This window comes from Ischnura elegans, chromosome X, assembly GCF_921293095.1.
Source record: "Ischnura elegans chromosome X, ioIscEleg1.1, whole genome shotgun sequence".
In the NCBI taxonomy this organism is placed as follows: Eukaryota; Metazoa; Arthropoda; class Insecta; order Odonata; family Coenagrionidae; genus Ischnura; species Ischnura elegans.
The window spans coordinates 120,038,349-120,055,899 of record NC_060259.1 but is presented as its reverse complement, the minus strand read 5'-3'; the positions used below and the strand labels follow the sequence as shown (position 1 = coordinate 120,055,899).

Genomic DNA, 17,551 nt, shown 5'->3' with positions numbered 1-17,551 from the left:
AATCACTGTTGCAGAAACGTAATTTTTATTCAAAGAAATTTTTTTAAAAATTCCTCTCATCGACTTTCTAATTCCAGTTATAGAATCTTATGACAATATCTGTACCTTCGATCCCTTTGAGGAGATAGTCATCCTAGCCTACCTCAACCAAAACCAAGGGCTTATTAGGACATTTCCCCGATTATATGAAAAACACGATAGACAGAAAAGACGAAAACAGAAGAGATGTAGGCAGTGCTTCAAGAAGAATGTCCACCAGGATACATCATATTATAGAGCCCCACCTGCCTATCTGATCCTCGATGGTGTCTTGACTGTTTCCAGAAGTATCACAAGAATTTGTGGTGCAGAAAATTATTTACCCAGCGGGAAAAAATTATTTTTTTAATGTTTACCTGTTATATTTTCTATTTCAATATTTATTTAAAAAGATATTATTTTATGCGATGTATTTAGTAACTGAAAAATTATTCTAAAAATGCTGGTCAATTTTTGATTTGTAAAAAAATGTTTCATTGCAACAATTCTTCATTTATACAAATTTTCCCTTTCATTTATAAACCAATGTATATCATTATAAAATCTTATCCGGAGGATATCATATCGTTTATAATAATTTTTCCTCCATAGGGAGCAACACTTTTGCTGGAAATATTGGTAATACTCGCAATATTTTCTTTTGAGCAATAAAACATTTAAAATCGTATTTGAATCTATCATTTCCAGATTATAAAAATAATGTTTGCTGCATTACTATTTCCTTTAGTTTTTTCCAGAAAGTGATAAAGTCTGAACGGGTTTTCGCTACAGTACTGACAAAGAGCAAAGAAATGTGGGAAACATGTAGGTGTGTTGCGGGAAGGTATCAAAAGTTTGACAGGATACTTAGAAAATTTAAATTTTAAATTTTTAACAAATGAAGGGTTATCTATAAAAAAAGTGCGAAAACATGTAGAAGGCATCACAAATCATAAGATCACGTCGTTAAAATAATAATAAAAAAATACAAATTTTTGCCAAAAAGTCAGCCACAGGGCATTTTCTTCAAAAAACGGTCAGCACGGAATGTGTTAACACTAAAGCTACCCCTTGCTGGCTCTCTTCCCCTCCACTATATATAACCCTATACCCCTCACTCCAATAGTCCCCGCCATCCCTCCACCTCACCTCGCATAATCCTAAGATATCTATCCTCCCTTTATCCATTTCCCTTTTGATATTTTCTAACTTTCCCGCCCTCATCATAGTCCTCACATTCCACGTCCCCACATTTATAGCCGACTTCTTCTTCTCCATCTTCTTGGTCTTCTTTTCTTCCTTCTCCATTGCTGCTGCAGCTGATGATGATGATGATGATAAGTCTCTGCAAGGATTTCGCATGTTGGCGACCCCGAGGACCTTGCCGACCTCGTTGCCGTGCCCGACACCCGCCCTTTGCGGACGGGTCCCGGGCGATGAGATTCCGAGGCTCATTTGGTTGTACTCCATGTTTACAGGGAAGAGATAGTTGGTAGGGTTTCCCACTTCCATTCCAACAGTGTTTTTTACGTGACACCATCACGTGGACTACCTTTCGTCAGGCTCCTACCCTTCGACCTATCTGGCATGGGTGGCCCTACCGGGAATAATTTAGAATTAATCCCGCCAGTGCAGCTCTAGGGGTCATAGGGACGCGCAAGCCTTTCCACCGCGACAAGGTTGTAGCCCAAGGGAAAGGCTAAAACATATATATTCCCATAAATATCCTTAGAAAACATTATTTATATAATTTTTTATAGTTTAAAACATCTTTAAAGATAGTATGCATGCATTTGAAGACTTAAATTCATGTTTAAAAAAATTCTTACGTGCTTTTGAAATTCCCTCCTGTCGTGCGGGTGGGCTAACATCTGCTATCTCAGGGGATCGTAATGAGTTGCCGGCAGTTGACGATTTTTCAAACTAGTCTAAAAACAACTATTGTGTCATCCAGGCCCTTTAGTCGCTCATCGAAATGACAGGAAAATGCTATTTTGAATTCAATTTCATAGCTAGCGGAGTTTATGAATGATAAATCATTTTAATTTGAAGTCCGCCGAGTCATTAACAGCTACGTGAAACAGTCTTTAAATGCCTTGAAACCTGACCCAAGTTTTCCTTCCCTGAAAATGAATGAACGAGATTGCATTCTTTTCCAAAAGAATATCGTCTCGTCAACACTAAAATCTGGTTGAGGGGGAAAGGAGCCACTTTCAATCACAGCTTGGAGTTCATCAGAAAATGTTGCGGTGACTGCGCTATCAACACTTGCAGATTCACCTGATATCGCCGCACTGAAAATACCTGCTTGCCGTTTACATTCTGAAACCAACCGGAGCTTTCACTAAATGTCTCGGAGCGATTACCACTCTCGTCTTTTTGTACTGATTCACTATGAACTTTACGTATGTGTAGACCGCTTGGTTGAAGTTGGTGCGGCTGAGTCACTGATGTTTTAACTTCGACTTTATTCAGAATAAGGCATCGTGCATTTAAACTTCCGCTCAATATCGCTTTGACGCTCTCCATTTTCAAAGCAATTGACCTCTTTCAATTCCTCTTCTAGGTTTATAGTTTTTCTTGATAAATTCTTGATTTTTTTAAACCCATTCCTATTTTTTGCCATATTCTCTTGGTTTTTTCTCTGTATGGCTCTATCTAAATCACCTTCCACTGCTGAACTGTATTCCTGAGACGCAGAAGGCCTGCGACTGCGGGGAGGGAACGAAGCCATTGTGTTTGAGACTCTATAGCGGACCCTTTTATGTGTTGATGCTATTCATGCGCAACTCGGCCACCACTGAATACCAATGACCTTGAAGGCTTTAGCGTAAACCCTCTACCTGGAAGTCAATCACCCGATAACCTATGACGGCAAAAATACGTCTCAAACCGTATTGCTGAAAAAAAAATCATTTCCACTAGCCCCACGCTTAATTAACGATATAAATTATTTATTATCATTCTGTTAAGGAGACAAGATAAATTACTTCGGCAGGCCGGCTATCCGGACCCAATGACAAGTAATACTTTTGGCCATTGCAATGCAATGGGTTTCGATTAATATATAAACAAAAAAGAAGATTTGAGGCAATAATATTAATATACGTAAAATGATAGAAATTTTGTGTGTACTTAGCGCAAGTTCACGTTTTATCACGAGAGCGTTTAAGATTTTTGATTAGGCTACTCTGCGTTGCAATGTTTCCCCGAGGAACGAATTTGCGCTGTATCGAAATTGCGCTAATCGAAATTGCGCTATACGAGACATGGGTGTATTAGATTACCAAGCCTAATATGATTAAGGACTATGATGTTTTTTGATGTATGGCGTCACAAATGCCCAAAATTTGTTTCAACTGGAAAGATTAATAACTAAAGGTGCAGAGAAGTCAAGGTTGAATAACGAGGCGGAGATAAAAAAGAGTAGGAGTTGAGAGACATATTCTGTAACCTCTGAGGAGAAGACAAGCCAGTTTAATCGATTTAATTAATTTTATTTTATAATTTTATTAATTCATAAAAGCATTTAACGAGCCCACGAATAATAATGATTGATGATAATGTTGATGAGCCTGTGAACTTCTGTGGCAGAAAATTTGACGAAATAACAGGCAAAACTACAACTAAACTTTACTAAAACTAAATAATCCAACAAATAGTTAAGTGTTACATGACACGACAAATTAATACTGAAATGTGCTGGATGACTGTTTCTGCCGCATTTGAATAGGAAAAGAATCATTGTTACGAGTTTGAGACAACGATTGGAATGCGAACGAGAGATTCCCTGAAGTTAAAGTTATGGACCTACAAAAAATTAGAAATGCAGAAGTATGCACAAGCAATGCTGATACTTTATTTGATGATATTACGAATAAAATAGTGTAACGATTAATAAAATATCCCTCAGAAAGCCGCAAAACTCACCATTTTGAACCATTTATCTAAAAATTCCGCAATTTATTAATCTCGCACCTATCTCTTATCCTGGCGGGTATACCATACCCCCACACCCCAGTATTAGTTGCCACCTATCTCTTTTCCTGGTGGGTATTCCACACCTCCAAACACCCCGGTATTAGTTGCACCTAAACCCCCCCAGCCTTAATTCCTAACTGCACCCCTGTGATTAAATACTTATATTTTAAAGCCACTACTGTTACAGTAACTATAACTGAAACTTCAAAATTGTCATTTGCTTTTATATGTGCAAATTATTAATAATGGAAATTGGAGCAGTCTTCCTATGTTGCTACTAATGTTACATGGGGCAATCATTAAGTTACATACCATCTCCATCTTCTATTAGAGATACAAGGCTTTCTAAAGAATCCACTATTGGAGCATTTTCTTCAGCTTTCTCCCTGATGGATGAAGGAGGAGGGATTCTCTTTCTAGGAGGCATAATACTCTCTTCCTCCGTGCTTTCCTCCCCAGGTTGAGTCTTCTTGGCAGGAATTCTTATCCTTGCCTTTCTGTTTTTCGCATCAAGTAGCACTTTCTGTGCTTTCTGGCATGGCTTAAGTTTAATAGGCATGGTTTCTAGCTCTAGCGCTTCTTGGAAATCACCTGAAAAGTCAACATATGCGCTAAAATCAACTCAGGAATCTGTCATACATTACTACATCATAGTTTTATTACAAATCAGTTTAACATTATATGGGAACATTCGTAATACTTATGAACAAAATATTAGTCAAGCTTTGGATATGTAGCAATCAAAATCACTCCAACGGTACTTAATGAAAACTTGCTGAATACTACTTCCCACACAGCACACTCAAAATTTATACTGTATAAAAGTTGCATAAATGGATAGGTGTATTATGCAAATAATATTCCGTCGATTATGCACATAATATGCGAATAATATGCACATTATATTTAAATATTCTGCCGCCGTAAACTATTAATAATTTATTGACATAATATGTTTATTATTTCGTTGTTAGTAACATTTCATCGTTAATTATGATTCTTATAAGAATCATTAATTAACGGCCACCCAGCAAACTCAAAATTCTTTTCAGTATAAAAGTTGCATAAATGGATACGCATAAAATGCAGATAATATTCTGTCGATTTTGTTCATAAAATTCGAATAATATGCACATTATATTTAAATATTATGCCGTCGTAAACTGTGATTGTATCCGTAAAAATCGATGATCATACATCCTCTGTATCACAAAATGTGAAAAACTATGTTTTAATATATCACGAACAACTTCGTATTGTTCGCAGAATATTCCACATTTATTATTATAATTTTTTTATTTTCCACACCGGCATATTGTCTGGCGAGGTAGGCAGTTTGGTAGCCATATTGCCGTTGTGTTAATTGTTGTTAGTTGTTGCCGTAGCCATATATTGCCGTAGTTGGGTGAATTGAACGTCTATTGAAAAATCTAAGATTAATGAGGAAAAGATGGGTTTACGGAACTATTTTATGTCACAGTACTATTCTGGTAACGCATATACGATAAGGAATAATAAACTTCATGGTAATAATAAACCGCAGACCAAAATTATACCATTTTAAGTTATCAGTAGACCAAAAAAGGAAGACATTTGCGCCTAATGTAGACCGAATGTAGACCTGATGTAGACCAAATGTGGTCGCCTATATTTGGTATACGGCAAACCATTAGGTTTTCATATGGTATTCTGCAAACTTTGTGCTCTCAGGGTAAGATCATTTGAGATGATAAAAGCAGGATATGGTTCAATTCTGATTCATCGCACCACTGACGATTATGAGAGAAAAACATAAATTTTCTTTCATGGCAGTTCATACACACAAGTAACCTATGCATGTGTCTGTCGAGAATTGATTAAGTTTCTTATGATTAAATGCTTTCCATGCATCATTTCAAGTAAGTGTCCTTGGTATTACAAAAGGATAGATAAGCTGAAATTATAATCTCAAAGCAAGAATAACTAAAAGATTAAGATCTTCCCCGTAATAAAAGGCACTACGCCAAAAATAAAATGTTTATAGTAGTTTCTCCAAAAATACCAGATTACATGACTAATGACGTAATTAATTGAAGTAGGTTTTCAACTTTGAGGAACTGAAATATTTTTTTAATGAGTACTGAGTTTCCGGGACATAACACACCGAAGGGGAAGCTAAGAAAGACTATATTTGCTGCTAATTCCCAGTAGGTAACTCTTTTAAAACCACATGTTTACTGAACTAATGAACACAAAAAAAGAAAAATAAAAAGCAAAATAAATTGTACTACAATATTTAAATTGCCACTTTCAGTGCTGGAGTTGTTCATCAACATTCCCAAGCCACATCCTGGCAGAAATTACATCCAAATAATTACATACAGCGAGAAAGGGTACATACCTTACTGTTTTTTGTAAGGGTGAAATTGTATCTTCTGATTGTCTGAATCCACTTGTTTGCCAACTCAGGATCTTTAGGGAAGTTGAAAACTTTAACTTTGGGTCCACTCCTGTTGTTTCCTTGGCATCCCAGCACAACATGTGGGAAAGGCATTTTTTTTAACAAAAATACCTCTCAAACACGTTCCTGAAATCCAGTGAATTAATGTCATTAATGAAAGAAAAATCGCTATCTTCAGAAACTCCACTTTTCTGAAACTTCACCACAAAAATCTCTATAATGTGGTGAAAGGTAAAGCAAATTAACTCATACAGAACGTGGTATCCAACGGAAGCCAGCACTGCTCGTGCAGCACTGCTCGTGCTGACGTCAGAGCCAATCCCGTCACTTGCATCAATCCGTTCTAGGTGGATATGGATGTGATCACTTGTTTGTCTCTGGAAGAAGGTGTCGACTTTCTTTACTCCATCCTTGAGGGTGCCATCTAAAGTTTTGTCCCCACTGTGAAACCTATTGGAAAAAATTCCCCTCTTGGTTCTAAGCAGATACCTTTTGCAGAAAAGTTTCTCGGGTTTTCCACCGGTTGATGTCTTCCATGTCTCCCACTGACGTTTCGATCCGCGACTTGCTGATCATCCTCATGGGATCTTCCGAAATCATTCGGAATCATTCATCTTCGTAATATACCGGCTGACATTGTCTTGCCTATAGTCTCTATATCTAATATTTTAAATTTAATTCTCTAATCTGATTTAACCATTTAGCTGTGATAGCATCAAAAATTTTCTGCCACTGTGTTCGGGACATTCAATTTTCAATTAATTTATTATCCTTGGCCATTTGGCCCATGAGATAATTTACAAGTACACAACAATCAAGTAGAAATCATTTGACAAAGGTTCAAAGAAAAAGAACATTACAGCAAGACTTAGAAAATGCAAAAAATGGAGAAGAAACAAAAACAAAAGCAAAATATAAATCTATGCAAGCATACTTATAAGTACAATCGCATCCCGAATGCGGATACCCGGGTATCTAGCCACACAAAATTTTCAGACATATTAAATACATTTGAAACAGTATCACTATTTATTCAAAGAAAAATATTCAGGTGTAACATAAAAACGTAGGACTAATAGAAAATTATTTCATGAATACGGAATATATTCTCCCATCACCCACATCAGTACTCAATCACGTCTGCATGGTTAGTTACACCGGGAATTGCCATGAAATGTCATTAAACAACTTGTGTACTTTATTCTTAAATACATGCATAGATGGCAAATTTCTTATTTCTATCGGTAGAGAGCTCCGTATTCTGGCAGCTGTAACCATGAATTATTTATTGAGGTGTGATGTTCTATGGTGAGGGAGTGGTGAAGATATTTTTCCGTCGACCCCAGGCGTGTGTCTAGCAGGTAGTGGACCCTCATAATCTGGGACTGCCCACCCTACCCCCTCATGACATACCATGAATACAATTTAGCCCTTCTAAGAATCATAATTGAAATTTAAATATTTGAACTTGACTTATTGTGTATGGAATGTAAATGGATTATTTCCTCAAATTGCCAGCATGACAATATAGGCCAGAGGGGTAATATAAGACAAGGGGTCTGGGTACCTGCTCCCGGATTTCAAGAATAAAAGCCTAAGCTCCGCTGTGTAGGGTCCCAGAACAAAGACATGGCACACCCGCGACCATCATAAAAGGGGGAGAGCTACAAAATGGTTGTATGTATTTGGCATTTGTTCACCTGCACAAGAATATCTCCGATGAATATTTTCAGCCTTCGTCTCCCGGGTAAAGAAACGTCCAATTCCATATTTTAGTATTTATAGTAGGGAATAGGTCAATCCTTTCCACCGTACATATGCTGCGAGGATTTTCTTTGTAAAATAACCAAAGACCGGTGATGCATCAATTGTATTCATGACCACTTGATGAAACTATGCTATTGTATTGCCTTCAATGAATGAATGGTTATCATTTTTATTATCTGACCCCTTTCTGAAGCTTTTGCACTGCTCCTTATATACCTCATCTTGTGTCCCCTTGGAGAAAGGCTGTTTTTATAGGAAGGTTATTGATGACCAAGGCTTACTCTGCAGTCATATTGATGACCCTGTTAGGAGCAAATGTTTCCTCATAATCAACTGCATATCTCTGTCTGGATAAAGCCCAATGCTACTAGTTGGGCCCCATTTCTGCATCTTTCACCGTCAGCACCAGACTTCACCTTGGATGCCCATTTATATTTTTACAATGCCTTTGTCCAAAAGTCCATGCATCATTATCTATTAGTAATGTGTATTCCTCATTCATTATATCTTTCCACTGATCCCTCTCAGTCCCATCCAATAGCTCTTGCGCTGAAGTAGGATCACACAAATTTCTGCACACAGCTGGATAAAGCACAATATCATCAGGGCTTTTTTCGGTCACCCTTTCTCTCAATGGGTTCCTTTGTAAGTCCTGGCACTCACCGACAACTTTATCTCTTTCATCTGATGCTAAAATTCACACATTGTCATCCTCAGCCACAGGAGCTATCTCTTGCCCAATGGGGTAGTTTCCTTCATCAAAGAAAAGGATAGGCATTGATTGTGATTCGTTAACCACCATTTGTGTATTTATAATATAGTAGTTTTTTGGTTTTGTAAATCCCAGTTTAGCCGAATGTTAATGGTCAATATTAACCTCATTTGAAAAAAGCGATTCCACTCCACGTGACGTCACAGGGACCTTGTTTCTATACGAGTAGAAAGGAGAATTACATCGTCTGAGATTACCAATGGATGCATGAGGCACAGAGCTCAGGGAAACATCTCTTAATAATCACCAACTAAAACTGCCTATGGTCGGAAAATTTCCTTCATTTGATAAGGTATTAATAAACCTTATTTAAGCCAAGTGCTACCTGTTAGCAGTGTACTCAGCTACTTTCTAGTAGCCTGCATCGCAGCAGCGCACATATCCTTGCCCCAAGGTCACCTCATACGGCGACAGTGGGAACCAGAATGACGTCACTTAGGCTTTCCCCAGCATTCATACTTAGCCGTCGCATTATCTAGCGCTTGAAAATTTTTACTTTTCAGTTAATGGGGAAAAATAGATATTATCATTTAAAAATCTAAAAGCGTGAAATAAGTTCTTTAGGAGTCATATAATAACAATCTTTTGATTTAGGCAATAAAATAATAGCAAATCACCTTATTTCATCGAAGAAAAGGGTCTAACAGCATATGAATTGGTACATCTGCATTACTGTCTTCTATGCAGTTATTTTTATCTATCATCCTCCCAAGGAACTTTACATCTCGGGAAATCACTGGACCCAAGAGATTTTTAAGTTTTATTTGTCGATAGTTCTTTGATGTATCAAAACACCCTGTGAAGATACACTCTCTGCTCTTGAAACCTTTTCGTACAACTGTGTTCATACATCTAATGACCCTCGGATGGAATGAAAACCACGCAATGTAGCAGTGCCAACTTTATCCCATGGCCTCCAAACTAGAGGGAATCACCAGAATCCCACTTAGTTCTTTTCTCATAAGACACACAAATAAATATTTTACACCCAAAAACTCAAAGATGGGTCATAGAAGTAATAATAATGTCTATTGACCCCGTTGGTTTGTGTCACAAACATAAGGCAGGTCAAACTGTTAATAGTGATACAAATTTCACGTGTAAAATATGATACATATTCATTTATAAAACTACAATAGGACAAAAGAGATAAAATAGGTCATGCACAATGGCTGAAAGAGATGGTTCACTTCATCATCATCATCATCACTGGTCAATAATTTGACATTAAGATTAACAAGATTGGTTTGACGCAGCTATTCACTCAATTCTTCTATCAGCTAATCATCTTTTCACCCCTACGTATTTCTTCCATCTCACATCCTTCTTTACTTTGTCCGTGAATTTGTTTAACGCATTTCTGAAGCTTCTCATGGCACAATTGAAAGAACTTAAACAGAAACGTTGGGTTATTGCAAGATGTGTGCTTTCTGGGTCCCCCGTTTGATGACTGACGGATTCATGGAGCAACGCCTTGACACTGCTCGCAAATGTCTTCAACAATTTTAAGTTGGGGGGCAACAAGGAGAAGTTGTTGGTCTCTACTGTCACCGGAAATGAAGCGTGGGTATTTCATTATATCCCCGAAACAAAACTCTTAGGTGGCAAACGCTTCAAGAGCGACAATGAAGTCCGAGCAGAGGTCACACACTTCCTCAACAGGTTGGCGGGAGACTTCTTCAACTTAGGGATAAAAAAGCTGGAGCACTGTCTTTAAAAGTGTGTCGAAAAAAATGGAGACTAAGTTGAAAATTAGGCAAAAGTGTAAGCTTTTCAACGATATGAAAATTAATATCAATTAAAAAAAGTTTTGTATTTGTAAAAAATATGGGAACCTTACTTTTGGTACAACCCTCGTATTTACTACGTTTCGTTACACTGCGGACTTAATTTCTCAATGGCCACATTCACAGCTTTTTCAGGTTTTTTCATGGCATTTGAGCGTAATTTTGGATGAAAATGAATGTATTTTGCAGAAAATAATAAATATTTAACGTTTTTTTGCTTAAAAATGTGATTTCAGAAAAGTTTTTCAAATTTCGATTTTTTGACCCCTTAAACGCCTAGCGGTACCATATGGTACCAGGCTGTATCTCGGTAACTATTAGAGATAAAAGAATAAAATTGTCACTGAATGGCTCAGAATTTCATTCGGATTAAAACATATGATTACCACAAAAATTGCAGAAACTTTTTAATTCAGGCGATACTGGGTTAATATTGACCGTAGAGCTTCGTTCAAAGTTTGGCAATTCTTAGAATAAAATGAGGAATTCAATTCAAAGTCAGATATTTACGTTCAAGCAACAATTATTCATATAGCTAAATCATACAAACAAAGCATGATTGTCCGCGAAGCAGTGCCACTGGTAGGTTTATAAATGTGGAAAAGAAGGAGCATAACTACCCTCGGAGTACGAGATAATGTGCAGTCCCCGCTAGGAAGGGTCGAAAAAGGTTCGTGCTGAGAGCGTGTGATTATCCGCGAGACTCTTATTAACAAATGTATGGATTTGAGGTCCTCGACTGTGTATGTGCACTGCCACGTTATGAATGATTCTGAATTTCTGCATTCTTTTTCTTTCTCTCATTCTAGTGAGCACAGGCAATCAAGATATATTTTCTGTGCAACTTGTGGATGTGTGGGAGCAGTTTGCGGACGTATCCCAAAAAAATACTGCAATCTTGATGGTGAGTATGCTGCTACTGCTGCAGTGGCCATCGCTTCTTTTCCTCATTTACACATAAGTAGACTCTGCCCTCCTTTATCCAGGACTACACAGTTACATTCACATATCTCATATTTATTTATTCACATTTATATACATTCATATTTACTTATTAAAAAACTTATATTTCCCATATAATCTGAGGTTTCAAACGAGATGAAGTGTAAACGTGACATAATGGAAAAGGTAACTGATGATGCTGTAAAGCGAAACCGGTAGTACATTAAATTTAAAATTGTGGAAATTGCTCCTGCTTTGTCATTTTCCATTATATTCCCCAATATTTTGCTCGTAGTATATAATGCGTAAATATATTCTAGGATTAAATATGGTATTCTATTTTGGGGTACATCTTGTCACAGTGATAGAATTTTTAAACCGCAGAAAAGAGCAGTTAGAACAATTTCCAGAATCTCAAACAAAACTTGGGAGTTTTGAGTCGTCTACTAGCCCGAAAGGTGTCTAACAATGACTTTCGGCAATTATTATTACACCTTTATTGGATTGAAATATTAGTAATGTGTGCGTAATTTAAAAAAGAATAAGACCAAACACGACATATTTCTGAATTTATTTAAGCATTTTACGCAGGAAAATAAATACCGGAAGAAGAAGAAATACGACGGAGGCTTAGCATTTTGGCGTAATGCTCAAATAGGGTGGTTTCCTATTATTTTTTATTGCCTAAATCGAAATGCCTGGATAAATAAAGAAATTAAATTGACAACATATTGATAGAGGTTAGTTAAACAAATGTTACTAGAGCTATCTTTTGGGATGTGTTGCACTATGTGACTGTTGCATATTGCCCTTAAAATTTACCACGCCTGAAATTCTATAGCTAGCTCTTCCGAGCAATTAAAATTAAACCCTTTGATTTGATTATTAATGTAATTAACTGTCGATTAACTAACTATTGGTACCTAATTATAGGTTGATTAACCATTGGTTAATTATTAACCCCTCAAGCGCGGCAGGCATTTAATTAAATCCCATCTCAGCGGCCAGATGAGATTTAAAAATCTTCGCCTTTTTGGTATACTATCATTCAATAATTTATATCTTTCTTAATATATGATCAGTATCGTTGAAAATTTTTGTAAACTTGCGTATTATAATGCGCTACTATATAATAATTTTTCGAGCGATTGGAAAAAATATTTATTGTTTCATGTATTTCTTTTTATGAACTTATGAATTAATTTTCAATTTTGAAATATTTTTCTTTGGTTTCGAATAAGCTACGAGATCTCTAACATTCCATGCATTTAAAAAATACAATTACATGATGTTATTTAGTTATTTGGGGTTGAAAATTTCATAACAGATTGGATACTTTCGATAGGATTACCCGTTTCGCCTACTTGAAAATTTACCTTTCAGCCCACTTCTCTGACTTTGTTCCATTATTACCGTATCATTTCATATAGGTAATCATATGCTAATGTTTCAAACGTCAATATCCAAATATTCAAATGATTTACCTTAGAAAATCTGCTCTGACATGATTTGAAGCAATCCAAACATAATCCCACTGCACATTTTTCACAACAGTACACGCAAACTCTTCATTTCCCATGTTACGCACAAACTGCACACCTCCTTTGAGACTTTGATTTCTTCCCAGCTGCAGGAATTTTCTTTAGGAAATCAATTTTTGTGAGTCTTGGTACTAAATTGTGTAATGAGTGACGGCCAAGTCCAAACAGTTCGTATGACGTTGGATATTTCAAAAATATTATCTCGCCCAATGGCACGCGAAATGATAAGTCAAATTTTTATACGTGTTTTTCCTGTGAACAACATGAATTTAGGACTGCCTCATTCAATAGTCTCCTAAATAACTTCATACATCACTTGTAATGGCGTTTTCTTTCCATTACGTACGAATGCAATAACAGGCCCTTGAAATTCACCCCACCAATGATTTTACTATAGCCTAACACACAAACAGACTTCCGAGTCTCTTTTTTGCCTTTCAATACTATTCCCATTTCGTAGGATCCCCAATTATAAAAAATACCACACACAGGAAGTACACCCGATGAAAATTTCAGCACACTGCCTGAACGAACACCACACAGCATGAATGACTCTGGTGGACTGGGTGGACTGAAGCTCGTGGTTTAGAAGCTCCCTCAAGAGACGAGAAAATATCTCGAAGGGGCCCTGGTATACGCTGACTGTTTAGATGGAATCTTATCTTCGTTGATTACTGTCCAGAAAAAAAAAATAAAAAAATAAATGCAGAGCGAAGCACATGGCCCCTTCGCTTAGGACGCTTAGGACTAACGAGGCGGGCCAAACACACTTGGGGCTCGAGGTGACGACAAACAAGGAGAAGACGGAGAGATGGCATTGAGCTTAGAAGATACCGTATCTCAAGCTAAAGTAGCTGACCCTTCTAGACGTCTCTCAATCAGAATAGGCGGAAGTTTTCATGATAGAACAGCTGAAAGAAGGCGATGAGTTTTTGGACCGAAGTCGTCAAGGAGCTGGTTTAAAACGGAATTTTATCGAAGCATTTTTAAAAAATCTTGAAGGCATAAAACCGCTATGAATATTTTATTGGAAAGGAAAAACATTTCTTCAAAAGATAGAGTAATTATTTTTAATTTAACATACAATATCTGGCGGAGAAAAAATATTATAAACAGTAGGTCAGGAAGCGTACTGGGTACGCATGACGGCGGCATACGAAATTTAAAGGGCGCGTACTGGGTACGCATGACGGCGTTGAGGGGTTAACCTTCAGCTTTTTAATTTAATTTAACAATTTGTCACTTAACCATCGACTGCTTCCTCCTATCCTTCGCTTTTCAACCGATTGGTAGGTTTTTATCCTCTAACTACTTTCAAGCCACTTGAAGATTCTTTCGAGATAATAAGTAATCACTCGTAGGTAGATGAAATTTTCGAGCTGAATTAATTGCTTGTCTGAGGTGCCAGCACGCATATTCTGGAACCCGCTAACGATTCGTACCTTCTACTAATGGACACGTTAACTGCGCTTTAAGGCACTCACTTCACAGGCATATTCCAAAACTCACTAACGTGAGGAAAGCCGTTACCGATACCGTTATTGGCGCTTTAAGCGAAAAATTTCATTCTGGAACTGACATTAGCAAATAGTCTTAAAGCAGGGAACTTTAAGGGGCTAGTTATCATATAGCGCATATCTTCCTCGCTTCAAGTGCAAAATCGTACGCGTTATTGGAGCTAATTATCACCAAAAAACTGATTACAGGTACGTGGAACTTTAGAATTTACTCTGTATATATACTGTGACTTGCATGTTATCTCTTAAGGCCTATAAACCAATGGGGAACATGCAAGCTTTTTAAAAGTACTAGAATAAGAAGATTCCTACCTCAAATGTGCTCGCCGAAATTTTTGCGGATGAATTATGTTTTAAGCTGAGTTTTGAGTCTATAAAAAATAATCTTCATCGACTGCTTGAAAACACGTGACGGAGCATGGGCGCGTTATATCACGGCACGGTATCCACTGATGACAGACTGAGGAAGTGGATAGAAAAACTGTCAATGTAGGGGCTCAAACGCAAATTTGGCGAATATAATTGCTGTTTTAACGTCAAACTTCGATTGTGAATATATTGGGTTGCCAAGGCATTGTTGAAATAAATAAAGGAGATTGTTTTGGGAGATTTGGAAATATTACATTGATATAAGTAGATTGCAGATTGTGATCTACGTTACACACCTACATCATTTGCTGAATGCAGTAAGTGGCATGATATTCAATAGAAAAACGTGTGAAAACCTTATAAATCCTACAAAACCATATAAAGTGCCCCGTCGTCTAGTACCTCTGTTTACTCGCTGGAGAATTGCTTGTGTTCCAAAGAACAAAAATAAGAGGAATAAGTGGTCGATGATCCACAGAATGGAGTTAAATACATTATCTATATTGTCAATGGGATATTCTCAACGTAAGTACACCTTTAAATAAGGGTTACCGTAGGGTTTTATCGAGTCGCCAGTTTTTCTCGGATGACCACCAAATTTTGGATGAATCACTTATTTCATTTTGTAGACAACCCTATAAATATACCTATTATTCTGTCTATTATAGGATCAAATTATACGGAGAGTGGCTTATTACGAGAACAAATACTGATTATGATTAAACCACGCGGAAAAATAAGGAATGTAACGGGTGGCCGACCTCTCGTCGCAAGGAGCCCCTAACAAGGAACATTCACGAAGTGTCTTTCGCCGATATCATTCAAATTTTGTAGGGTAGTAGTGTTCCATAATAAAAGCACATTTTCAAAATTTCTCGTTCCCATAAGCCTTGTGACATAATAAACAGGATATAATAAAGGCAGTTGAGTCTTAGACCTGAAAGCGAGTGTGTCGTGATTTCTCTCCATCCATCCCCTGTGAATCGGCGCACGCTACAGGAATACACGAGAAATATGAGGCTTTTGGCAAGGTAAATTCAATATTTATTACTGCGATGCCCAAAGCGTTCGCTGCATGTCAAAGCAGAACCTAAAATTTCAACTCGTTTTTGCTGTCGGTCTCGGTTCAAAAACAGGAGCTCGGGTAAATACAGCGTAAATAGTATTTGAAACTTATTTCTTTGTATATCAAATGCTTTTTTATTTCTTTTTAACAATAATTTGGATCTCAATCTTGGACGATTCTCGCGCTTCATGCATTCTGCGCCTTTCCATCTAATCCTTCCATTTACCCATCCCCTTTTCTTCTGTTTCATCCTTTCGCTACCCATATCCAGTGAAAAATCCAAGACAAGCAAGACGTCAAAATCAAAATAACTATCGGAGCCATGCGTAAACAAAGAAGTCGCCAATACATGCCAGATAAACTAAATAATTTGTCACCTATTTCTTCCGTATCTGTAAAAGTAATTGAAAATTTTACCTTCCATCACATGATATAAGTTATTACTCCTTAGGTAAATATATTTCATGGTCTAGTTATCATTAGTCATAATAATAACATATATTAAAGATGGACACATGCAGGTCTCACATTTCAGAATATTTAAATCGATATTTTAATTTAAGATAACGTTAGTACGAACAAGTAATAGTTTTCAAAATAAAAGTATGATAACTATAACAACAGTTACATTAGCGCCTTTTTAGCGCTTATTTTTTCTGGATCTTGCGTATTTCACCCTTCACTTGTTTTCTTCTTATGTTCCTATTGGTCGCAACGATCTACGCCACCAACATCAGTGACGTCTATGGCTAGGCCATTACAGGCCATTAGAGAGACGGATCCACGGACTTTCACTTAACCGCCCGGTCACCAGAATACGATGGCAAAGTGACTGCCGTTAGCTGTAAACCCTTCGCGCTTTAAGTGGCTCGCGTCCACCCGAGTTCTGGAATAAGGGTGCAGGAAGCTTCTTTCAACACGCCCTTAAGGGGCCCGGATACCTCGACCGATTTCGAAACGCAGCTTCTTCCCCCCTCCACCAAAAAACTCAGCATTATGGCTGGCGAGCCTAGCGAGAGGCCTTGGACCCGAGGGAGTGGGAATTTGGCGGTGGGGAAAGTGTTTAGGGAAGGTAGGGGAAGCGATGTGGAGTGAGACGAAGGGGAAATAGATGTTTCAGAGGCCTGAAAATTGACGAGCCGACTTCTCTCTCTTGGCTTGAGTTTGAGGCTGCTGTCCAGGTCGTCCAGCCGACGCGATTGTCTCTCCGCCACATGGAATTAAAGAGATCACAATGCAGTCTTTGGGTTTGGGAAATATATATTATTTATGGAGGAGACTTATACGGACATAGGTGTTTCGTCTCGTCGACATACGAGAGTACTCGTAGTTTATTTAAAAAAATGATTTG

At 37.5% G+C, this 17,551-nt stretch overlaps 1 protein-coding gene and 1 long non-coding RNA gene across 7 annotated transcripts in view; one reads left to right on the top strand and one right to left on the bottom strand.

The window, feature by feature from the left end:
- Positions 1-17,551, top strand: part of LOC124171538 — a 247,714-nt gene that overhangs the window by 196,898 nt on the left and 33,265 nt on the right. For 2 of the 6 annotated variants that reach the window (XR_006867817.1, XM_046550717.1), the window contains exon 3: positions 11,575-11,679. The exons of the other annotated variants lie outside the window; for them this stretch is intronic. Coding sequence is in view for 1 of the 2 variants with exons in the window: in XM_046550717.1 (XP_046406673.1) it covers positions 11,575-11,577 (3 nt within the window). In the remaining variant the exon portion in view is untranslated. Of the gene's footprint in view, positions 1-11,574; positions 11,680-17,551 lie in introns of those variants that run through there. 6 annotated transcript variants of the gene reach the window in all.
- LOC124171542 lies at positions 4,313-6,728 on the bottom strand. The gene is made up of 3 exons (XR_006867826.1): positions 6,692-6,728; positions 6,380-6,565; positions 4,313-4,590 (listed from the first exon to the last, which is right to left on the bottom strand). It is a non-coding gene; the product is annotated as an uncharacterized LOC124171542 (long non-coding RNA).